Below are 25769 nucleotides of genomic sequence, written 5' to 3' on the forward strand. Positions count from 1 at the left end.
TTTTCAGCATAACAGTATTCATTGTTTTTGCACAACACCCAGTGCTCCATGCAAAACGTGCCCTCCCTATTACCCACCACCTGTTCCCCCAACCTCCCACCCCTGACCCTTCAAAACCCTCAGGTTGTTTTTCAGAGTCCATAGTCTCTTATGGTTCGCCTCCCCTCCCCAATGTCCATAGCCCCCTCCCCCTCTCCCAATCCCACCTCCCCCCAGCAACCCCCAGTTTGTTTTGTGAGATTAAGAGTCATTTATGGTTTGTCTCCCTCCCAATCCCATCTTGTTTCATTTATTCTTCTCCTATCCCCCTAACCCCCCATGTTGCTTCTCCATGTCCTCATATCAGGGAGATCATATGATAGTTGTCTTTCTCCGATTGACTTATTTCACTAAGCATGATACGCTCTAGTTCCATCCACGTCGTCGCAAATGGCAAGATTTCATTTCTTTTGATGGCTGCATAGTATTCCATTGTGTATATATACCACATCTTATTGATCCATTCATCTGTTGATGGACATCTAGGTTCTTTCCATAGTTTGGCTATTGTAGACATTGCTGCTATAAACATTCGGGTACACGTGCCCCTTCGGATCACTATGTTTGTATCTTTAGGGTAAATACCCGGTAGTGCAATTGCTGGGTCATAGGGTAGTTCTATTTTCAACATTTTGAGGAACCTCCATGCTGTTTTCCAGAGTGGTTGCACCAGCTTGCATTCCCACCAACAGTGGAGGAGGGTTCCCCTTTCTCCGCATCCTTGCCAGCATCTGTCATTTCCTGACTTGTTAATTTTAGCCATTCTGACTGGTGTGAGGTGATATCTCATTGTGGTTTTGATTTGTATTTCCCTGATGCCGAGTGACGCGGAGCACTTTTTCATGTGTCTGTTGGCCATCTGGATGTCTTCTTTGCAGAAATGTCTGTTCATGTCCTCTGCCCATTTCTTGACTGGATTGTTTGTTCTTTGGGTGTTGAGTTTGCTAAGTTCCTTATAGATTTTGGATACTAGCCCTTTATCTGATGTGTCGTTTGCAAATATCTTCTCCCATTCTGTCAGTTGTCTTTTGGTTTTGTTAACTGTTTCCTTTGCTGTGCAAAAGCTTTTGATCTTGATGAAATCCCAATAGTTCATTTTTGCCCTTGCTTCCCTTGCCTTTGCCGTTGTTCCTAGGAAGATGTTGCTACAGCTGAGGTCGAAGAGGTTGCTGCCTGCATTCTCCTCAAGGATTTGGATGAATTCCTTTCTCACATTGAGGTCCTTCATCCATTTGGAGTCTATTTTCGTGTGTGGTGTAAGGAAGTGGTCCAATTTCATTTTTCTGCATGTGGCTGTCCAATTTTCCCAGCACCATTTATTGAAGAGGCTGTCTTTTTTCCATTGGACATTCTTTCCTGCTTTGTCGAAGATTAGTTGACCATAGAGTTGAGGGTCGATTTCTGGGCTCTCTATTCTGTTCCACTGATCTATGTGTCTGTTTTTGTGCCAGTACCATGCTGTCTTGATGATGACAGCTTTGTAATAGAGCTTGAAGTCCGGAATTGTGATGCCACCAACTTTGGCTTTCTTTTTCAATATTCCTTTGGCTATTCGAGGTCTTTTCTGGTTCCATATAAATTTTAGGATTATTTGTTCCATTTCTTTGAAAAAAATGGATGGTATTTTGATAGGGATTGCATTAAATGTGTAGATTGCTTTAGGTAGCATAGACATTTTCACAATATTTATTCTTCCAATCCAGGAGCATGGAACATTTTTCCGTTTCTTTGTGTCTTCCTCAATTTCTTTCATGAGTACTTTATAGTTTTCTGTGTATAGATTCTTAGCCTCTTTGGTTAGGTTTATTCCTAGGTATCTTATAGTTTGGGGTACAATTGTAAATGGGATTGACTCCTTAATTTCTCTTTCTTCTGTCTTGTTGTTGGTGTACAGAAATACAACTGATTTCTGTGCATTGATTTTATATCCTGACACTTTACTGAATTCCTGGACAAGTTCTAGCAGTTTTGGAGTGGAGTCTTTTGGGTTTTCCACATATAGTATCATATCATCTGCGAAGAGTGATAGTTTGACTTCTTCTTTACCAATTTGGATGCCTTTAATTTCTTTTTGTTGTCTGATTGCTGAGGCTAGGACTTCTAGTACTATGTTGAATAGCAGTGGTGATAATGGACATCCCTGCCGTGTTCCTGACCTTAGCGGAAAAGCTTTCATTTTTTCTCCATTGAGAATGATATTTGCGGTGGGTTTTTCATAGATGGCTTTGATAATATTGAGGTATGTGCCCTCTATCCCTACACTTTGAAAAGTTTTGATCAGGAAGGGATGCTGTACTTTGTCAAATGCTTTTTCAGCATCTATTGAGAGTATCATATGGTTCTTGTTCTTTCTTTGATTAATGTGTTCTATCACATTGATTGATTTGCGGATGTTGAACCAACCCTGCAGCCCTGGAATAAATCCCACTTGATCGTGGTGAATAATCCTTTTAATGTACTGTTGAATCCTATTGGCTAGTATTTTGGCGAGAATTTTTGCGTCTGTGTTCATCAAGGATATTGGTCTGTAGTTCTCTTTTTTGGTGGGATCCTTTATTCTTTCTCTAGTTTTTAAATGGGCTTGTAAGTTTGAGAAAATATTTTATGCTTTATGTTTAGCAGCTTTACCACAATATTTCTAGGTGTGGATTTATTTTCATTTATCTTGCTTGGTATTTAGAATGCCCTTTTGATCTAAGGACTCATGTTCTACTCAATATGAATATTTACAATCTATCTCTTCAACTATTGTTTATCTACCTCCATTCTCTTCTCAAGAAACTCTAGAGCTTCTCAGACTAACTGTTCATGACTCTTATTAATCTGTTCTTCCACATTTTTACTTCTTTCTCTCTGTGTACAGCATGCCAACCAAGCATCCGATGGATCAGCATAGATGGAGGGGGTGCTTGTCATTGTTGAGGGAGCCCAGACAAAAGGCTCCACAGTGTATGGACCCTGGGGCAGGCATAGGGAAGAAAGATGAGGGGAAGGGTCGGGGGTGGACATAATGAGTCATCATGAAGAAAGCGTCTTCAAGGCTCTCCCTCCTCCCCAATATAAGGAGCCCTCAGCAGAGGCACCTGAACCAGACCTCTTCTTGAGGCCTCAGATAAAGAAATCTAGGAATAAAGGTGCCTGGGCTATGAATGTAAATATGTGAATAAGCATGACTAGCCACAGATCTTGAGTTTTGACTACAACTCCCATTAGAGACTGCTGTGCATGACCTGTGCACTAAATCTGGTGTGGGGAGGACAATTTTCCCCCATGAAGGTAAAACCTGCCAGGTAAAACCTTTGTAATTGCCTAGGGTCAGAACTAAAAAAATTAACATGGGTTTTTAACTAGAAGTTAGATTACTCAGGAGAAACAGACAGTAACCAACATACCACATCATGTCAGGTCATAATAAGTACTCTGATAAAAAATAATTCAGTGTAAAGCATAAGGAGTGACAAGGATGCTATCTTCAATAGGATGGTCAGAGAACTCTCCTGAGTGGGTGGCATTTTATGAAAGACTTACATGAAATGGAGAAATAATTTTGAGATTGTAGGGAGGAAGTGTCTTCTAGGCAGAGGGATTAATATGAGAAAAGGCCTTGAGATAGAGTGTGACTGCCTTTGGGAGGAATAACAAGGAAGCCAGTGTGGCTGGAGCTGAGCGAGGGAAAGGGCTTTGGAAGGTACCAGGGATCAGATTACATGAAACCTTGTAGGCCAGGGAAGGATTTTGGATTTAGTTCTCAGTGTGATGGGAAAGGATTTGGATTTAATTTTCATTGTGGTGAGAGGTCATCAGGGACTTCAGAACGGGAGAATTATGTCATCTAAATGATGATTTTGGCTTGAGGAACTAGACTTGGGGGCAAGAGTGAAAGTGGACAATTAGGAAGCAATTGCAATTATCTAATCAAGTGGTAATGGAGGGTTGGCCAAGGTTACTGTCTGCAGACCCAGTGAAAAATATTCCAATTCATAATCAGTCTCGGTGAGGCAAAAGAATTGGTGGAGTGGTGGTATTAATTAAGGAGGAATTAAATAAAAAGATGGGAGGTGGTAGTAATAAGGTGAGGTGCTTAATATTGAGAGTTTTTAGGAGATAGAGAGGGAGCACTTTGGTCTTGGGTCTGGTACAAGGAAAAGATGGCTGGGACAGAGTGGACAACAAGACTATTAGAGAGGAATAGGACAAGAAAGTGAGAAGCTCGGCACTGTGTGCATGAGGCTGAAATCACCTAGGCAGGGGCAGTGAAGAGAAGAAAGAAGTTGGCTGCAGCATGCCAGGTACTCAGATCTTCTGTGAATAAGGGGCACCTAGGAGGAAGACGAATAATAGCAACCATGAGGGGTTGCGGGTAGTATAGCCTGATGACTTCTACCTTGAAGGAACTGGGTTGTTGTTGTTGTTGTTGTTTTAACATATATTGATGTGTTTTCCATTTTACATTATATGATGGTTCATAAATTTTTTTAAAGAAATTAGAAATTAAAGGGTCAGATGGCAGTCTGTGCTTTGGATTAGATCTGAGCCCACTTTTCTTTTCTTTTTTTTTTTAAGATTTTATTCATTTATTTGACAGATAGATCACAAGTAGGCAGATAGGCAGGCAGAGAGAGAGAGGAGAAAGCAGGCTCCCTGCCAAGCAGAGAGCCCGATTAGGGACTTGATTCCAGGACCCTGAGATCATGACCTTAGCTAAAGGCAGAGGCTTAACCCACTGAGCCATCCAGGAGCCCGGGTTCATAAATTTTAATAGATCATATTTCATAAAACGTAGGTTTTTTTATAATTTTACAAAATATACACAGATATTGTGTATAATATGTGAATATATATATAATTATCTATATGTTTATGTAGATAATAGGATACATGGTAAACGTGAAAGCAAAGCTATTTTTAACAGAAATATCATGTAGGCCATGAAATCTCCTGAAGAACCATCCCTGTTCTAGAACACAGGATCTCTCTTTAGTTTACTGTTAATGAAAGAAATACTGGATGACTCTTGTTAAAGCACAGTAAAGAAGACTTTATCTAAGGGGTGGGAGTGCTATTGAGATAGGTATGTGGATCACTGCAAAGGGATTTTACAGTGAGGGAGAGATATTTGGCTCAACTCCAAATATAGCATGGGCAGGTGGGAATTTATAACCAAGAAGAAAGGTGGGGCAGGATGGGGGTGGTCAATGGATGGAAAATTACTAAGGGGAAATAAGGATAAGGAGGGATTCTGCCCAAACCCACTTAATTCTTGCTAAGGACAGGCCAGGGCAAACAGACATCACCTGGAGGATGAGGAACCGATCAGATTCAAGCATAATCAGGTAGCAAGGTTGGGGATTCTGGCTAAACCGGGTTCTTAGCAGGGTTCCTACTAAAACTGGGTTTTACAAGGATGTGCACAGATGGATTGAGGAGTGGATTAGGAGCCTGAATAGTGTTCGATCAAGCAGAAAGTTTTTGTCATACCTAAAAGACAATGTCTGCAAGATCTCTGGATAAACCCAAAACCCTTTTTCTCTGGTGCCCTTTTCTTTGCTTCATATTGTCTCCTCACCCTTTTCTTACCCATATTAGAGTTTAGCTCTGGTTATCATAGTTTTACATCTCCTCAGCCACATCTGTGCAGACCCTTTCTATAGATGATTCAGATAAGTACTGACAGCAGCAAGTGGGGGAACATCTCACTGAGATGGAGGACAGGGGAGGAAGAGAGTATCTGTTGCTATATAAACAGCAGTATCCAGCAAAACGTTGAATATGGATATATGGAGCCCTAGGGAGAGTGATTGGCTGGAAATAAGCATCTGTGAATTATTAGCTTATAGTTAGCAGTTGAATCCAGGGGGATAGAAGAGAAAAACCAGAGAAAGCAGAGAGTACGGAGAAGATCAAGAACAGGTACTTGAGATAGCATTTAAGGAGTGATCAGAGAAAACTGACCAAGAAGTCAGAGAATGGGAATGAAGAGAGTTTCCAGAAGTAGATAAGACCAACACTATGACATTCAACAGAGTGGTCAAATAACAGGAGGTCTGAAAAGAGCTCTGAATTTGGCACTGGTGGGAAGTCACTGACAATCTTTGTGAGGGAAGTTTTGGCACTGAGGTTGGGTACAGAGGCTGGGGGTGGAGGCAGCAATTGCTACTTACTCTTTCAGGGAGTTTGACTATAAGAGAAAAAGAAGCTAAAAGCATTAGCAAAGGGAATTGCTGAAGTAACTACGATGAGGAAGGGAGAGGGTAGTAAGCAGGGTAACCAGCCCACAGAACAAATTAAATGGGATGGGAACAGATTTGTGACATCATCAGTCTGAACAATTGAATAAGTTCCTCCAGTATTGCTCAAACATTTGGTTATAAGAACTAGCACATAAATCAAAAGTGAAGTGTTATTAGGATGAATTCTGCACAAAGGGGCAAGTTTATTGGCAACAGAATGATTGGAAAGGTATACTATTGCTGTGCTATCTAATATGAATCCCATTAGTTCCATGGGGCCATTTAAATTTAAATTAATTAAAAATTTAAAAGACTAAAACTTCACCTTCTCAGTCACACTGGCTATATTTCAAGTGCTCAATGGCGACAGTGTCTGGTGACTCTCACATTGGTCAGCACAAATATAGAACATTTCCAATATTGCAGGGAAGCCTTTTGAAAAGCACTGCACTGCAGGGGCTAAACTGACTAGAGCTGAAGTCTTGATGAAGTCAAAGAACAAATGTTGGTGGAGTAGTAAAGGGCAAATCTTGGAGGGAGATATCTTGTGGACAGAGATAGGGTACATTGAGGTTTAAGATTTTAGGATTAGAGCTGTTCTTGGTAAAAAGGTTCAAGATTATGTCATGGGACAGGAGCTGCTGAAATAGCCTGTGGATGAAGATCTTTGAAATGGTAAAGACCAAAGAACTTTGAAGCAAGGTTGTTGGTGAATTTATCCATGCTGAAATAGCTCAAACTGACAGTAATAGTTGGTTGGAAAGCAGAGCCTTATGTCGGCTGCCAAAATCCTCAGTGAACAAAGAAGTAATGACAAATGATTAGTAGCGACCAGTGGTGAGAGAGGTGGGCACCTCAAAATGGGAAGGATGTTGTTACTCAAGTTTGCTGTGAAATGTGGTAAAACAGGCAGTGTCTGAGGACAAGGGTTGTCCTTTAGGTAGCGCCAGATTTCAACGAAAGCATAACCTTATGGGACATATTTGATGGAGAGGTTGAAGATACAGAGGAGTTTATTATAATGGAACAAGATTTCCAGAAGGCCTACTAAAGCTTTGAAGAAAGTTTAGTAAAAGAGGAAAAATTTATGAGTACAGATGACTGTAGTAACTTGAGGAAAAGATGGTTCTTGAATTTATAAGATGTGCATTTGGGGTAATGGCCAGGGAAGACTGAAGTCCCAGGGGTAGTCACAAGGTTAGAGGACCAGTTTTTGTGTAACATTCAAACAATATATTGTTTAGGAACAAACTTCTCTATCTGATTAGGGAGTTGTCTAGACGGATCTTGTGTGCCTGGCTCCTGACATCATTATAGCAACCAATCAGTTATAATTAGACCCACACCTTCTCTATTACCCAAGTCCTGACCAAGGGAGAGAACCTCAGTAGGTACCCACCAATGGAGTCCCAGTGATTCCAGGAGCTGGATAACCTAAGATGTGGAGTCATCACAGGGGAGGACTGAAGTTTCCTTGAGATAAATCTTCCCTACATCATCAGGAATCAGCATGATGTGCACCATGTATAGCTCTAAGTGATGTCATGGAAGGCAGTGTTTGGTGAGGAACTAAAGAGTATAAATTGTGAAATACTTTCAGTTCCACTCAAAATGGACCTCAGTGATATTTCCACCCCAGAGTGAAGGGAGAAGGAGAAGAGACAGATAGGAGCAAATTTTTCCAATCATTACTTTCTCTATTCTACTCTGGAAACAGAGGTAGAGATCCTGTCTTGCAGCTTCTCCATGCTGATTCTGAACAGCAGGTGTGCGGGGCGGGGGCAGGGAGGGGGAAGATGGTGGCGCAGAAATTCCACATTTCTGACCAGCTCCCTGGTGATGCCCATGCCTTTAGAACACAAACCACACTTTTGATTGGTAGGTTAGGAGTGGGGCAGTCAGATGGGTGTAAGGAAAAGCCCTTATAATCTTTGGGGAAGGAACCTAATTCAGAGATTTGGGACTGGTCTGTTGCTGGAAAAAGTTGGTGGGAAGGAAAGAAGATACTGTGAGGTTCTGCAGAGAAATAGTCATAAATCAAGAAGAGAGAAGAAGCCAAAGGTGAAGTCCTTTCTGGTCCCAGAAGGTACAACTGACCAGTAAGCAATAATATAACATTGACCCGTGAACTGGGAGAATTTTCAGCTCTGAGTTTGGTTTCTCCCTAAGAATAAATGAAACAAGATGGGATTGGGAGGGAGACAAACCATAAATGACTCTTAATCTCACAAAACAAACTGGGGGTTGCTGGGGGGAGGTGGGATTGGGAGAGGGGGAGCGGGCTATGGACATTGGGGAGGGGAGGCGAACCATAAGAGACTATGGACTCTGAAAAACAACCTGAGGGTTTTGAAGGGTCAGGGGTGGGAGGTTGGGGGAACAGGTGGTGGGTAATGGGGAGGGCACGTTTTGCATGGAGCACTGGGTGTTGTGCAAAAAGAATGAATACTGTTACGCTGAAAAAATAAATAAAATGGATAAAGATGAAAAAAAAAAGGTCATCTGCTCTAAAACCAGAAGTTTCCCCAGAGATGAAGCCACTAGAAGCTTTTACAGCAGGTGGCACTCTTACATTACCATTCAGAGTTGGCAAAGAAGTAGCAGGAGCCCCAGGATTACCTTGCAAGGCAATTGCTGAATACAGTAAACCTTCCCTCTGTTCCTCTTTCACAGTTCCAGGTACTCAGTAAATTTTCCCACCGTCTTCCAATATCAGAACACATCCTGTACGTAGGCTGCATTTTACACTTGCCAAGTGCTTTATAGGCTTCTAGCAAGCACAATGCAATAGGCAGTGATTTGAACTTGTGCTGACTCTCACAGTTGCCTGAGTCCTCTTCCCTTAGAATTCAAACCACCACCAACCTTCTTGATTATGTGTTCTCACTGGGCCACTCCGTGGACAGTTCAATTTTACCTGGTGTGTGTCACTGTTATTTGTCCTACTCCCTCTTAGAAGAGAAAACCATTGATCAGATCAATTTAATTTCTCCTACCGCCCTCAAAGAACACCTCAAAGGAAACTCCTCTCCTCTCTCTCACCAACCTAACTCCCCTTTCCCCCTTAATGTCAAGACTCTTCACTGAATTCTGGAATGATGAAGCTTTATTCAAAACCCACCCTAACATTTTCCCCAGAGCAACATTTGACTTTATATTAACTAAGAAACAGCATTTCCCACTAACCCTGCTCTTCTCACCCACCGCTATTTAATTTCTTGGCCAACTCTCAAGTATTTCTGTGACCGAGAACAGTTCCTACAAAGCCTTATAATCAATCACATTTAAGGAGTTAGGTGGCACACATCCCCTTCCACAAACTTCAATATGTCCTCAGTGGTGAAGGCCTTTCTCTGAACTCTCCCAGCATGTCCTCCAAGGGTTGTAAAAATTTCCATTGGCAATGCATACTGGGAAGAGCAAATGTCTTGTACCTGGGGTTTCCCCAATACTCCAAAAGCACATCCTCACCTTCTCATATATGAATCATTTCCAGCATTTCATTCATGTACGCTAAATGGTCTTTGACCACCACAATCCCAAAACAACCATCAGAAGGCCCAGTTCTCCTTCTGATCCCTGAAAGAACTTAGAGAGGTCACTGAAAATAGAGGCTTTGGTTGACTGTGTCATTTCCAAACTGTTTTACATCCTTGGGCAAGCTGGCCATGGAAGCAGCATTCATAAGGAAAATTCTATAATGGGAACTATGTGAATTTCAAATATATTACTCAATGTTATACCCAACTAGTAAGGCATAATAATGAGGGGGGCAGATATTAAATTTGTTACGATTATCAGAAATCTTGTCAGTATAACAGGCCAAGGAATAAGGGGGTGGGGAGGGGAAGGGAGAGCTTTTGGTAATGGCGTAGAAGTAACGGAGCTTAAAACAGCTACAGTGAAGAGAATCGGTATTCAGGTTATAGGAAGGGTTAACAGATGGGTGGATACCTTGTCTAACTCTACTGTTTTTCCCTGGTATGGGATTTAAATTCACAGAACCATAGTACTAGAAAGATTCTTGGAACCCTTAGTCCACCCCTTCATTAAACTGGTTAAGGAAACTGAGCCTCATGGTAGTTGCAGTTTGCACAAGGCCCACATTTAGTTAGCAGCAGAGTGAGGGCCAAAGTCCCATTCTCCAGATGCCAGTATGCATGCACTTTCCAGAGTTTAATACCTAGTTCTTCAGTATCATTACTGGTAAGATAACATCTGGATATTGTATAAAGAATAATGGGATTAACAATGAACACTGTTATGCTGTAAATAAACAAATAAAAAAAAAAAGAATAATGGGATTGTTTTTTTCTTCTTCCTTCTTGTTTCTCCTTCCCTAATCTCTACCTTTTCTTTTTTAGGTGCTGCTTCTGTGAAGACTCAAGCATATTTCAACAAGACTGGAGAACTGCCATGCCACTTTATAAACTCTGAAAACATAAGCGTGGATGAGTTGGTAGTATTTTGGCAGGACCAGGATAAGCTGGTTCTGTATGAGCTATTCAGAGGCAAAGAGAACCCTCAAAATGTTCATCCCAAGTATAAAGGCCGTACAACGTTTGACAAGGACAATTGGACCCTGAAACTCCACAACATTCAGATCAAGGACAAGGGCTCATATCAATGTTTCATTCATCGTAAAGGGCCCAAAGGACTTGTTCCCTTGTATCACATGAGTTCTGACCTATCAGTGCTTGGTATGTAGTCAATGGCGCGTTCAGATCCCTGGCCTTCTCCGATGGGACTGCAATGAGAAAAGAAATGTTGGGGGAGGCGGAGGAGTTGTAGAGAGAAGACAGGAAACAGCCATTTCTGGGAAATCCATTTGAAGGGAATGCAGGGTTTGGTGATAGGGAACTGAAAATATTTTGTACTTTTTATAGTTTGCTTCTGAAGGATCAGTAAGAATTTGCTTTGGGTACAAACTAGAGCTAACCGAACAAAGTTAATGTGTCTAAGGGAAAACCATGGGTAACTTGGCCATTACTAAATTTATATAACTATACAAGCTTCAGATCTCTTCTACATTCATCTTTTCCCTTTGGTCCAAGATTTCTTACCCACTAAGTCTTTGCCTAGAGCTCCTAGCAAGGGTGACAGCTGATTGATTTGGGTTTTTCCTTCAACCACCTGGAGGTCACTTATGAGTTGTTTGTTGCTCAACAAGAGCCCGGGAGACAGGAGGGAAATAACCCAGCACACATAATCCCCAAACTGACAATTCAGCTCCTCTTTTTTTCTGGCCTTGAAAAGACTAAATATCACTACAGACTTAATTAAAATACAGTAAAATTATTTTTTATTTTAATGCACAGTTCTGTTAACATATGTATAGATTCATGTAACCACTACAATAAATAGTCTACAAAACATTTCCATCACCCTAAAAAAATTTCTTCATGCTATTGTTTTGTAATCATGCCCTCTTCATACCCATAAGCCCTGTTTTGCATCCTAGAATCTTATCTTTTTTGAGAACATCACATGAATGGAGCCACCTTTTAAGATTGGCTTCTTTTATTCAACATAATGCCTTTGAGATTTATCTAAGTTGTCGCATGTATCACAAACCTGTCCCTTGTTATCACTGAGGAGCATTATATTTTATCGACTCAACCCATAGAAAGACATTGGGATTTTTTTTCAGTTTGGGGTTATCATAAATAGCTGCTGTAAACATATACAAGTGTGAACCTAAGTTTTCATTTCTCTAAGGAAGATACCCAGGTGTGTGATTACTAGATTCAGATTAACTTTTGATGAAAATGGAAAAGGCAGATCAACAATGATTATGAAACCGTAGAACAAAGAAAAGGCAAAAGTAGAAATAGAATGAGGAGTCCTCCCTTTAAGTCTTGTATGATTCAAACTAGGCTGCAGGACTTTCGGAACATTTAACCAAGTGATAAATAAGTGTGTTCAAGGTATGGCCTGATACCATTGAGGAACATGGTACGTTTCAGGTGGGACATGATCATTTTTTCATTTTAACAATTTTATATTTATTTTAACGTATTAGGAAAAACAATAACTAACTTATCCAACCTGTGATTTCACAGATATTGTTAAGGAAGCCGAAGTAGGTAACACTTTCTATAGACCACAGAAAATACAAGCAGAGTACTTAGTGTGTTGATCCAGCAAAACTTAGAAAAATGACATGCAAATCATTGGTTTTAGAGACAATAAAGTAAATTAGAAATTAGTATGTAGAACCTGAAAACTACAGTAACTCTTGAAGAGTTGCAAGGATTTTGGCTAGCAGAAGGGGCTAGGTGCCAGTGATCTCCAAGAGCCATCAAATCTGAATGGCAAACTAAGGCAAGAAGAGCTCTATGTTTATCAAGGTCATATATTTTCCCTAAAAATGGCTGAGTTTGGTCTTCATCTTATAGTACATGATGAAGAAAACTTGACAGTCATGCCCAAAACCAATATTCTGAATTTCTAAATCCAAAATCCCCAACCACTGACTTATCACTATCCTGTTTGGGTTTCTAGAAGATATGACCCAGAGCATGCCAACACCATGAACTCTGTTAGTGCTGGTCCCTTTCTGCTTCCTTAGTCTGGCAAGCTGCAACGTACCCCATGAGACAGCTGGGTTCTAACGTCAGACTACTTCTCTGTCCCAAAACTCCACTCCTCAGAACAATAACTTCACTGTGAATCTTTGGTGGCTCAATTTCAGCCCGCCTGTCACTCAGAGAGCACTCCCCACTCCGATTGGGGTAAGCAGGAAATAAGCATGGCCCAAAACTCCATTCCTGAAAAATAAATGTGGGGTCTATATGTGGCTCTCGCCATGGGCTGAGGCCCACACTTTAGATACCCAGAAGCTCCCAAGTGTGCCCCCAGGAAGTTCCCAGATCAGAGCCAGTTATTTGCAATTGTCTTCTGGACACATCTAAATTTAGACTGATTTCTTTTTTTGTATCTTTATTCTGCTTTCAGCTAACTTCAGTCAACCTGAAATAATGGTAACTTCTAATAGAACCGAAAATTCTGGCATCATAAATTTGACCTGCTCATCTGTACAAGGTTACCCAGAACCTAAGGAAATGTATTTTAAGCTAAAAACCGAGAATTCGACTACTAAGTATGATACGGCCATGAAAAAATCTCAAAACAATGTCACAGAACTCTACAACGTTTCTATCAGCTTGTCTTTTTCAGTCCCTGAAGCAAGCAATGTGAGCATCACCTGTGTCCTGAAACTTGAGATGATGGAGCTTCACTCCCTACCTTACAATATAGGTAAAGCTGCTTCCCAAGTCTATTTCTTTCATCAGGTGTTATACCCAAATGGTTGAGGCAGATCATTCAATGTGCCCTGCTTGCCAGGAAGCCTCCAACAGGGCCATTTTGTGGTACTATTAGGAAGGAACAAATTGGAGATCTCCTCTCTTCATCTGAGTGTTGCCGTAGGGTCCCAGAGACTATGAACATATGCTGCACTTAAGGAACTCTGTTCTTAGTCCCAAAACTGACCCAGTCTTTTGGGCTACTTTTGGATAGAAGATTCTGAAGTTTAAGTCAGAAAATGGAAGATTCCTCCCGCTAGAATTCTTCCATTCATACACACACACACACACACACACACACACACACACACACCATCATCATCATCATCCATCCTTCCATCCATCCATTCATACATACGGTACATGCTTTGAGTACAGAGTCACTCTAGATGTTGTTGGCTGTAGATGTGAATCCTAAAATGTATAAGACATGCTCTCTGCCCTCAAGTACCTTCCAAAAGAATGTGCACACATGAAAAACTGGATTTTTAAAAGATTGAATTAGGACCTAAAGCATATCCCATGGAAGTATGCAACTTCATTTAAAAACAAGAGTGACTGATAATAAGTTTTATAGACATTTGGAGATAGGTAGGTTCCTTGAGGGCCAGAGAAGCCTTCCTAAAGGAAATAGGACCTTAAAACATCATAAAAGATAACTGGGCTTTAAAAGCATGAAGCATCCACCTGGATGGCTCACTGAGTTAAGTGTCTGCTTTCAGCTCAGGTCATGATCTCAGGATCCTGGGATCAAGCCCCATGTCCAACTCCCGGCCCAGTCAGAGAATCTGCTTCTGCCTCTCTTTCTGCTCCTACCCCGACTTGTGCTCTCTCTCTTCCACTCACTCACTCTCTCTCAAATAAAATCTTTTTAAAAAGTTAAAAAAATACATAAAAGTATGGTGAAGAGATGACAGGTATCAGACTTGTGGTTTCCTGAACAGAAAGAAAATTTCTCAGACAGCATTCTGGCTTAGAAGGTGGGAGGACTAAAATCAATGAACAGTATTTGATATGGGCACAGGTGGTGTGGTGGGCATATGTCTCAAGGAAAGACTAAGAAGCAGAAATTCTTGCAGCATGTTGATAGTACAGTACAGGGTCCAGTCCAACTGGAGGAAGGGGTTGAAACTAAATAGCATCCACTAATAGAAGCCTAACATTTTTTAAAATAATTTTTTTAATTTTTTTAATAAACATATAATGTATTATTAGCCCCACGGGTACAGGTCTGTGAATCGCCAGGTTTACACACTTCACAGCACTCACCATAGCACATACCCTCCCCAATGTCCATAACCCCACTACCCTCTCCTTACTCCCTTCCCCCGCAACCCTCAGTTTGTTTTGTGAGATTAAGAGTCTCTTATGGTTTGTCTCCCTCCCAATCCCATCTTGTTTCATTTATTCTTTTCCTACACTCCAAACCCCCCACATTGCATCTCTACTTCCTCATATCAGGGAGATCACATGATAGTTGTCTTTCTCTGATTGACTTATTTCGCTAAGCATAATACCCTCTAGTTCCATCCACGTCGTCGCAAATAGCAAGATTTCATTTCTTTTGATGGCTGCATAGTATTCCATTGTATATATATACCACATCTTCCTTATCCATTCATCTGTTGATGGACATCTAGGTTCTTTCCATAGTTTGGCTATTGTGGACATTTAGAAGCCCAGCATTTTAAAGTCCTGGCTTTACCCTGGGAGAACATCCGTGTTTGAGACCCCACATTTGAGGAGAAGGAACTGCAAGTTTCTCTCCTAGAATAAAGGCACTCTGCAACCACACTGCCTTTATCACTGCTTCTACTGATCCTGACCCTTCCTTCCTACACATGTAACTTCTGCTTACCTTGGCCCCTTCTCTAATTCTGGTCCTTTGGTTTTCCCTCTCCTAAGGCATCCAGCCCACTCTTTGCTTCATCCTTGCAGCTTTCTTTCTCCTGCTCTCTCATTGTTCAAACATAACTTGGTCTATGGACACATTCTTGTGGACAGCACCTGGAGTCAGTCCCTCTCAGTAAGCTTGAACAGTGGGCCAATCTCTACTCTTGGTACTGATTTCCTTCTGCTAAGACATCTCTGCCTCTAAGAGCCCAGTAAATAGTTAGGCTACACAGAAGCCTGATTGCTTCTACTGTGGCCTCCCTTGGCTTAATAGAAGCCTCTCTCCAAAAAAAAAAAAAAAATAGAGAGAGAGAGAGAAATAAAAGAAAAGAAGAAGAAACCTCTCTCTCAAGCTATCCCTGAGGCTCAGATCCTGTTTGGAGCCAGCAACAGCCCCACACATGACATGCCCTGGGACCTTCTGCCATGGCTTCCTCTGCCCTGGCTCCTACAGTCTACAAATGAATAGGACCTTGCCATCCCTGCAGCTTCATCATGGCTCACCTTTCTGTTGTTTCTCAACTACTGCCCAAACCTTCCCAGCTCCCACCAACTTCAGAAATATTTCAGCTTCAGCTGCCTCAGGAAGCCAGGGCTTGCCTCTCTGTATCCCTGTTCTATGGCTTGACCAGAGATATTATAGACCCTGCAGCAAGTTTACTTTTTAAGTGTCAAAAGGTAGCAATCTCCATGTTATCAAATATAACCCCCATTTGCTGGGAATGTCAAATAGGCTCAAGTGGGATAAAACTAAGAAAGACTCAAAGAGGGCTGAATATGGCCTGCAATGCAGCAACTTCTTTCCTAATGTCCCAGGAACCAGGTATGTGTCCACAAACTGCAGCTAAACTAATAGGTCAACTGGTATTATTTTCCTATAATTTGAGATTAACTATCAGAATGAGTCCCACAAATGTCTTTAAAAACGGACCACTCAGCTCTAAGCTTTCCCCCCAAAGTCTGTTTTTCAACTTCCTGGAAACTTAGAAGTCCCCGTGCAAGGAAGAAAGTCCTGACCTCTCAGGAACTGATTCTAACCCTGATTCCTCAGGGCATGAAGAGATACCAAAGGTTTTCTAGTAGGTGATACATTCTGAAAGCCCTGTTTCTTCCACTGTGACCTCAGTGGAAAAAACAAACAAGCAAAACTGGAGGTAGGCAGCTGTTATATTTGTTCAAAGGGGGTGTTTCTGGAGCCTGATCTAGAGATGATAGTGGATGGAGAAATTATTACAAGGGAAACTTCAGGACCCCGGGCCTGGCTATACATGGGCTGAGGAAGCAGGGTGTTGCACAGATGACTGTACATTCAAAGCTTCAGCCTGGGTACCACACCCACATGCAGAACCAAGAGCCAGGTTGGCTTTCTTTCTTCTTCTAGATCACAGTCATTGTCATCCCACCCTCTGGGAAGGGAAGACAGCTTAGTCCAGGCATTTGGCCAGAAGCACTGGTTGTAAGCTGCTAAGGTCCTAAGCCTGGGGCTTCTATTGCCTTATATTGTGGATTTCAAGCTCCTCTGGCAGTAGAGCCCTGGGGACATGCTGACTCATAAATGAAGATGACAGTAATTATAAACCTTTTATAATCAATCTTCCTGGCTGATCAAAAACTTGTGGTCATTTCTAGATGCACACACGAAACCCCCCCCTGCCCGAGACCCCATCCTCTGGATTGCCGCTCTACTTGTAATGTTGGTCATTTTGTGTGGGATGGTGTTGGTGTTCTTTCTAACACTAAGGAAAAGGAAGAAGAAGCAGCCTGGCCCCTCTCACGAATGTGGTGAGTCAGTGCTTGTCCCCTCTGCAGACTGCCATTTCGTACCTACCTCTGGTCAGCTGCCTTCTAGAGCTCATTGGCTGAGCTCAGATTAGCAAAAAGTTAGCAAGTGGTTGGAGGAAAAGGTTTTCCTCGGGGTTTGGAGCCCATATAGATGGGACTCAACATTATTCTGGATTTCTAGAAGAGGCAGTATTTCTAAGCTCAGGTCTACAAATGTAATTCTGGTTTCCAGACAAAACTGATTATTCCTTGCTTTAGCTACCTCACTTCATGAAGTTACTAAATTCAATGAAGTAAAATCATGAAAACACTTCTAAATCTTAATGGCTATGGACCTGGCAGTGTTCAAGCAGGGAAGCTTGGGGAGACAGGGGAGGGGGGAGGATTAGATGACCATAAGACTTAACTTTCTCATTTCTAAAAGTCTGGGTTTCTGAGAAAAAAAAAAAAAAGAGTGGGATGAATTGTTCCCCACTGACATTTTAAAAATAATAAACTTTCATTGATTATCAAATATTACATACCCATTACCAAATATGCTGAAAAAAATAGCTATAGTTCCACTAGAAAGAAAGAAATGGTTATACAGACAACATTTTGGTGTATATCTTCCAGGTTTTTCTGAAATCTATGTTATTTTCCATAAGTGGAGTTATATTATAAGGACTATTTTTCACAGTTTAGATACTATCACATGTACTGTTTTCTAAGTTGTTCGTACTAAGTATAGTAAGAAAATTGTCAGTGCCATCAATTATCATTCTATAGCATCATTTTAAATGGCTGCGAGATATTCCATTTTGTGGATACACCTCAGTTTATTTAACCAACTCCACATTGTAGGACACTTGGGTTTTTCCCATAGTTTTGCTATTGTAAATAGCACTGCACTGAGCAGCTTCCTCACTGACTCTCATAAAAGTGGTACTGTGCTCAATGGGGGACAAAAGGGTCCCTGACTTTATAATAATTTTATGCCTCTTTGTGGTTTGGGCTGGTCTGGGCAAAGTTGCAAGGTAAGGTAATGCCTGTAGTGGAAGTTTGGTTGGTGCTAATAATTAAGGTGATCATCTTACTCACTTTGGTAAAAAGCACCATATGAGTAATGCTTCTGATCAGTGTACTGATTTTAAGACCCACTAGAAAATAGATGGATGGCATTAGCAGTCATTCATTTCATCCTGCTATATTTTAAAAACAAGAAACTGGGTGAGATTATCCAGTTTCAAGAAATGAATACAGAGCTTCTGGTAGAGTCATATTCAAACTGCCAAAATATGGGATGTGCTGATATAATAATAGATTTCTATGATATAAAAGTGTAAAATTCCGAGCACAGGGCCAGATGTTCAGATTATGTTTATTGAAGCTTTGACTTTTTAAGGTGAGAATTTCAAGCTGTTTCTTTCAATCTCATTGCCATTTAGAATTAGCTAACTGCGCAGAAGCACCTTCAGCTTGGAAATAAGCTGTTTCCTAATTTGTTTTCACGTTGGAATGATTAGCTTACAAATGAAACAGAATAAGGGATGGAGAGAGAGGAAGAATGTTTCTTCCCCCAGAGGCAATCAGAAAAATTCAGGAGAGAGAGTTACAGAAGATGTGTTAGTGTACCCAGGAAAGAAGCTGAAAAGGGGCTCAAGAAGCTGTGTGTATGCATAGGAAATGGTCAAACTGAGTTAGGAGTGGTAAAAGGCAGACTCTAATGAGACAGTATAGCATAAGACCTCCTCCCCCCAAGAATGTGATAAAGAATATTGCTAGGAAAGTTTGGTCAGAGTCTCTTATGCTAGTGAGTTTGGTCAAAGAGAAGAATCTGGATATCACTGGAAGAGGAAGATGTACCAAGTAAGCCTGCCATGTAGATATGTTTGTAAATATGGGTTCTGTAATTCAGCAATGTCAGCACTTGATTTGTGGATACCTCTGGCATTTTCTCTAGGAGGTACTGATGATGTCCCCACCAAGATATCCACCTCCTGTTCACAGACCCTGGTATATGTTATCTCACATGGTGAGAGGGACTTTGCACCTGTGCTTAAGGAACTGATTTTAAAATGATGAGATTATCCTGGATTACTCAGGAGGGTCCCATCTAGTCACAGGAGTCAGAGAATGTTCCCCAGGCTGGGTTAGAGAGAAGACAGGGAAGGAGGAGAGATCCAAATCTTGAGGCAGACTTAACCCACCACTGCTGGCTTCAAAGACGGAGGAAGGGGCCATGGGACAAGGAATGTGGGTGGCCTCTAGAATCTGTGACTGGCGCTCAGCTGAGAGCCAGCCAGGAAATGTGGATCTCAATCATACAACCACAAGGAACTAAATTCTGTTTTAAAATAGACATGGAAGCAGTCCATCCACAGAGACACAAGCTTACTGATAACCAGTAGGAATTTCTCCAAAAATGGAGCTTCCCCCCAGCGCAATATTAAACTGGTTCTCAGAGGAGAGAGCCCTCAAACTAACTTGGCATCAAAAGTCCTTTCCAGTGTTTGTTCAGTAATTACAGTTTTTCAATGCCCTAACCATCCACATTTACTCTGGTCAGGCTGTTAAATGAATAAAAGGGAAATGCCACAGTTATTCTAGCTGGTTTCTAATCTCTCTTCTCTTTTTTGGTTTGTCAAATAGGGCAAATTAGGCATGAGAAATTATAACCTTGAATTACAGTCTTTTCCCAATCAGAAGTTACCCTATCAGCTTACCCATCAGGGAGAGAGAATAAAATAGCTCCTCCTGAGATTTTACTTCCTCATTTGGGTCTTGTGTGACTGAAATCTGTATGTAATAGAGCCCTAGCAACCAACAGTTTTTATAGTTTGCTGCCCTTCACCAAACCTGGAAGAGTCTCAGCTCTTTCAGGAATGGTTTCTTAAAGGGCAAGTGTTTTTTTTTCTGAAATAAGTAATTTTAACCACTATTTAGACAGAGACCTTCACAGGACTTAAAAACTGGAAGTCGATTATATCATCACGTCTGGCCTTCAAAATGTTAAATTTGTAATCAAATCCACAAGTTTAGAATCTACCTTTTTTTTAATTTATTTTTTTAATAAACATATAATGTATTTTTATCCCCAGGGGTACAGGTATGTGAATTGCCAGGTCTACACACTTCACAGCACTCCCCATAGCACATACCCTCCCCAATGCCCATAACCCCCCTCCCCCTTTCCCCACCACCCCTCCCCCCAGCAACCCTCAGTTTGTTTTGTGAGACTGAGAGTCACTTATGGTTTCTCTCCCTCCCAATCCCATCTTGTTTCATTTATTCTTCTCCTACCCCCTTAACCTTCCCATGTTGCATCTCCACTTCCTCATATCAGGGAGATCATATGATAGTTGTCTTTCTCCGATTGACTTATTTCACTAAGCATGATACCCTCTAGTTCCATCCACGTTGTCGCAAATGGCAAGATTTCATTTCTTTTGATGGCTGCATAGTTAGAATCTACCTTTTTATTGTCTGCCTTCATTTTAAAATAGAAACTTTTTTTTTGAAATGGTGATGATTTTGTTATGGGTATGAAAAGACAATTTAAATATTCTATGTTGGTCTACAGACATCTGAAATATGATATTCAGTTATAAGTACGTATTTTTAATTTAATTTAATTTTTTCAGTGAAGTAAGCCTTTTTTAAGAGAAAGTTTGAAAAAAATAGAACCTAACCAGATTTATAAAGTGTCTAGAAGCTCAGTTAAAGAAGAAATAGTTGAAGTAACTGAAAATGCATAACCAGAAAAGAAGTCTTGGGGAGGAGAAAAGTGTTCCCTTCAAATATCTGAAGAGCTGCTATAGGATACAAAGATCATACTTAACTGTGGCTCTAAAGGGCATCTCAATGCATGAACGTTATGAGAAGATGTAAAGGAAAAGACTGAGTTTTGCAACAGTTAAGGCTCTTTTAAAATTACATAGAAGACAAAATCTTCTTCCTCCCACGAAGGATTACCTGCTACAGGAATGTCCCTCTTATTGTAAACAACTAGAAATCAGGCAAACTATGAAACAACTGTTTTCAGACATTGGACAATAAGTTGTAGAAAACTGTAGTCCTTGAAAGAAGGAAAAAGATGAGATGAGCCTATGATTGCCCCTAACTTACTGCCTGGAGTCAGTTTCCAGACTGCCCTAAAAGTAGAGGGGAGCCCTGATACCAAAACTGGAAAAAGACATTACAAGAAAAGAATGTTATACATATATCTTGTGAAAATAGAGGGCAAAATCCTAACAAAATTACCAACTACAAGCTAGCAGTCTATTGAAAGTATGACACATCATGATCAAGTGGGGTTTATTCCAGGAATATAAGCTAGGTTCAATATACAAAAGTCAAACCATAAAATTCACCATATCGGCAAACCAAAAAGCAAAAACATGTAATCACATCAGTGGATACAAAAAAAAAGCATTTGGCAAAATTAATACCCATTCATAATTTTAAAAAAGAAAGAAAAACTCCCATAAAAGTTGGACTACAGAGGCACCTGAGTGGCTCAGTCGGTTAAGCGTCTGCCTTCTGCTCCAGTCATGATCCCAGGGTCCTGGGATCAAGCCCCACATCTAGCTCTCTGCTCAGCAGGGAGCCTGCTTCCCCTCCCTCTCTCTGCCTCTCTGCTACTTGTGATCTCTGTCTCTCTCCGTCAAATAAATAAAATCTTTAAAAAAATAAAGTTGGACTACAGAGAAATTTCCTCAACTGGCAAAGGACATATACCAAAATCCTCCAGTTAGCACCAAATTTAGTGATAAAAGACTGACTGCTTTCCCCATAAGATTAAGAATGAGGCAAGGATACCACTCTCACTACATTTCTTCAGCATTGTACTGGACGTACTAGGCAGTGAAGCAGTCTAGGAAAAAAACTAAAAGGCATGGATAGTGGAAGGGAAGAAGTAAAACTTTTTTTGCCCACAGATAACATGACCCTATTTGTAGTAAAGCCTAAGGCATCCAAAAAAACTATTAGAACTAACTGTGTGGGTGCCTGGGTGTCTCAGTCCATTAAATATTTGCCTTCAGCTCAGGTCATGACCTGGGATGAAGTCCCACATCAGGCTCCCTGCTCAGTAAGGAGCCTGCTTCTCCTTCTCCCTTTGCCTGCCACTCTTGCTGCTTATGCTCTCTCTCTCTCTCTGTCAGATAAATAAATAAATAAATAAATAAATAAATCTTTTTAAAAAAGAACTAGCTGCATGTAGCTAAGTCTGCAGGTACAATGGTACAATTGTGGTCAATACACAAAATCAAAATCATTTATATTTCATGAAAAAACCAAAAACAAAAAAAAAATCAAAACACAATAAAAACATACAGGGCCCAGGACATAAAAGCAATGCATTTGCAAAAACAATTTGTGTATCTGAAGTAAATGGCTAGGAAAGTCAAAAATATATTCACCCTCCTTCCTAGAAAAATAGCTGCAAGTTAAAAAAATACAAAAACCTGAAAAAAATAAATAAAATGGTAAAAAAAAAATACAAAAACAAAATCAGTTATATTTCTATATACTCACCACAAACAGTTTGGACACTGAAAAAAAGTTTAAATACTGTTTATAGTAGCATCAAATAATATTAAAACCTTGGGAGTAAGTTTTAAAAGCAAGTAAAAGAACTGTACACTAAAAACTAAAAGACATTACTGTTGACAGAAATTAAAGTAGGCCTGAATAAATGGAGAAGTATGCATGTTCATGGATCAGAGGAGTAGAAATTTTTTTTTTAAGATTTTATTTATTTATTTGACAGAGATCACAAGTAGGCAGAGAGGCAGGCAGAGCGAGAAGGGGAAGCAGGATCCCCCACCAAGCAAAAAGCCCGATGTGGGGCTTGATCCCAGGACCCTGGGATCATGACCTGAGGCAAAGGCAGAGGCTTTAACCCACTGAGCCACCCAGGGCCCCCAGAGGAGTAGATAGTAAGATAATCAGTTCAGCCCAGGGACACCTGGGTGGCTGAGTCGGTTAAACATCTGCCTTCTGCTCAAGTCATTATCCCAGGGTCCTGGGATCAAGCCCCAAGCCCTAAGTCTGGCTCTCAGGCTCCCTGCTTGGCCAGAGTTGCTTCTCCCTCTCCCTCCACCCCCTCCCCCGGCTTCTGCTCTCTTTCTCTTTCTGTCAAATAAATAAATAAAATCTCTTTAGAAAATGATATCAATTCAGCCCAACCTGATCTATGGATTCAATGAGATACCAGTCAGAACCCTGGCAGGTTCTTCAGTGTAAATTAAAAAGCTAATTCTAAAAGTTATATGGAAATGCAAAAGACATACAATTGCCAAAGATTTCTGAAAAACAAGAACAGACACAGACAACTTATACCACTAACTTCCAAGATTTATTAAATACCCACCGCCAGGCTCAACCAACCTCCCACCCCCTGCTCCCCAAAACCCTCAGACTGCATGGAGCCCTGGGTGTGGTGCATAAACAATGAATTTTGGAACACTGAAAAGAAATTTTAAAAGTAAATAAAAATTTAAAAAGAAAAGATTTATTAAATAGCTACATAACCAAGACAGTGTGATACTGGTGAAAGCACAGACATACCAACCAAGGGAACTAGATGGATAATCAAAAGGAAACTTACATGGTGAACTGATATGGACAGAGGAGCCAAGGTAATTCCATGGAGAAAAGGCTAGTCTTTTCAACAATGGTTTGGGGACAATTAAATATGCACATGGAAAAATATGAACCTCGACACACAAAAAACAACTTGAAGTGGATGTCAGACCTAAAAATAAGAGCTAAAATTAAAAGACTTAAAAAAAACTTGGAGAAAATCTTTGTGATCCTAGGTTGGGCAGATCTTAGGACACAGTAAACATAAAGCATAGCATAAAAAGTAAAAATTGATAAACTGAACTTCATCTAAATTGAAAACATTTGCCTGTGACTTTGTTAAGAAAATTAAAAGTCAAGCCAGTCACAGACTAGGAGAAAATGTTTGCAAACTATATCTCTCAATAGAACTTATATCCATAAGATATAATTATATATTACTACTCAGTAAAGAAGACAATCCATTTAACAAAAGGCTGGGAGCAAAAGACTCGAACACATACTTCATAGAGTAAAATATACAAATGGCCAATAAGCACAGTCACACAGTCACAACATCATTAGTCATTAGGGAAATACGAGTTAAAGCTATAATGAGAGACCACTACACTCCCACTAACATGACTAAAATTAAAAGGACTGGTAAATATCAAGTGCTGGAGAGGATGTGACACAATTGAAACTCTCACGCACTGCTATACAACCCACCAATCTCAGATATTCCCTCATGAGGAATAAAAACATATGTCCTCACAAAGACACACACCAATGTTCATAGCAGCTTTCTTCATAATACTGAAAACCTGGCATTCTAAATTTTCATCCGTTGGTGAAAGGATAAACAAATGGTAGTATATTCATATGAGGAAATTCTGCCGAGCTCTAGAAAGACTACTAGTAACATGCAACAAGACAATCAAGTTCAAAAGCAGTATGCTACCTCCATACTGTCTTCAAGAGTGGCTGCACCAGCTTGCATTCCCACAACAGTGTAAGAGGGTTCCCCTTTCTCTACATCCTCATCAACATCTGTTGTTTCCTGTATTGTTAATTTTAGCCATTCTGACCTGTGGGAGGTGCTATCTCATTGTGGTTTTGATTTGTATTTCCCTGATGATGAGTGATATTTTTCATGTGTCTGTTGGTCATTTGTATGTCTTCTTTGGAGAAATGTCTGTTCATATCTTCTGCCCATTTCTTGACTGAATTATTTGTCTTTTGGGTGTTGAGTTTGTTAAATTCTTTATCAATCTTGGATCCTAGCCCTTTGGAGTTACTTAGCTTAGAAGAGGACAATCAATCAAAGTGATTTTTTTGGTAAATATTAAGCCCAGAATTACATTGTGATATCAAATACCAAACATAAAGTTAATAACTGCATTTCCCTGAAGAATATAACAGGAAATGGTGCATTTTCTGAGCATTTTGTCTAAATTTTTAATATAGTTGTTTCTTGTTTTGTGTTACCAATAGGTTTTAAACTTGTATAAATCAGATAATGTTTAGAATTTTCTAAAACACTTCATTAAAGTATCTCTATGGTGAAAAAAAAAAGAGCAGTATACTAGGAGAAAAACAGGCACAAAAAGACCACATGACCACACATATGTGATCATTTAGAATTATAAAATTCTAAAAAATGCAAAACTACTGTGACATTAACCAGATCAGTAGTTATCAGGGGATGGGATGGGGAAAGATACTGACTGAAAGGGGGCAGGAGTGAACTTTTGGGGCTTATAGAAATGTTCTATATCTTGGTGACGGTGATAGTTACATGAGGGTATGCATTTGCTAAACTCACCAAAATCTATACAGGAAATTATTAGGTATTAATTATACCTCAATAAATCTGATTATTTTTAAGCACACACATGTGCACACACCTGAAAACTGCCAAAAGTAGTAAGTATTCAAAAACCATCAAAGGTGTTGTTTCCCTCCCTAAAGT

General features: G+C 40.3%; 1 protein-coding gene across 10 annotated transcripts in view; it reads left to right on the forward strand.

Moving 5' to 3' along the window:
- The window catches only part of CD86 (CD86 molecule), a 112898-nt gene that overhangs the window by 41707 nt on the left and 45422 nt on the right, over positions 1-25769 (forward strand). For 7 of the 10 annotated variants that reach the window (XR_006818109.1, XR_006818110.1, XM_046003856.1 and 4 more), the window contains 3 exons: positions 10634-10969; positions 13227-13529; positions 17099-17251. Coding sequence is in view for 8 of the 10 variants with exons in the window: in XM_046003856.1 (XP_045859812.1) it covers positions 10634-10969; positions 13227-13529; positions 17099-17251 (792 nt within the window). In the remaining 2 variants the exon portion in view is untranslated. The remainder of the gene's footprint in view (positions 1-10633; positions 10970-13226; positions 13530-17098; positions 17252-25769) is intronic. The other 3 variants (XM_046003862.1, XM_046003860.1, XM_046003861.1) reach the window with 1 other exon arrangement.

The sequence above is a fragment of the Meles meles genome, chromosome 4 (assembly GCF_922984935.1).
Source record: "Meles meles chromosome 4, mMelMel3.1 paternal haplotype, whole genome shotgun sequence".
Lineage (NCBI taxonomy): Eukaryota > Metazoa > Chordata > Mammalia > Carnivora > Mustelidae > Meles > Meles meles.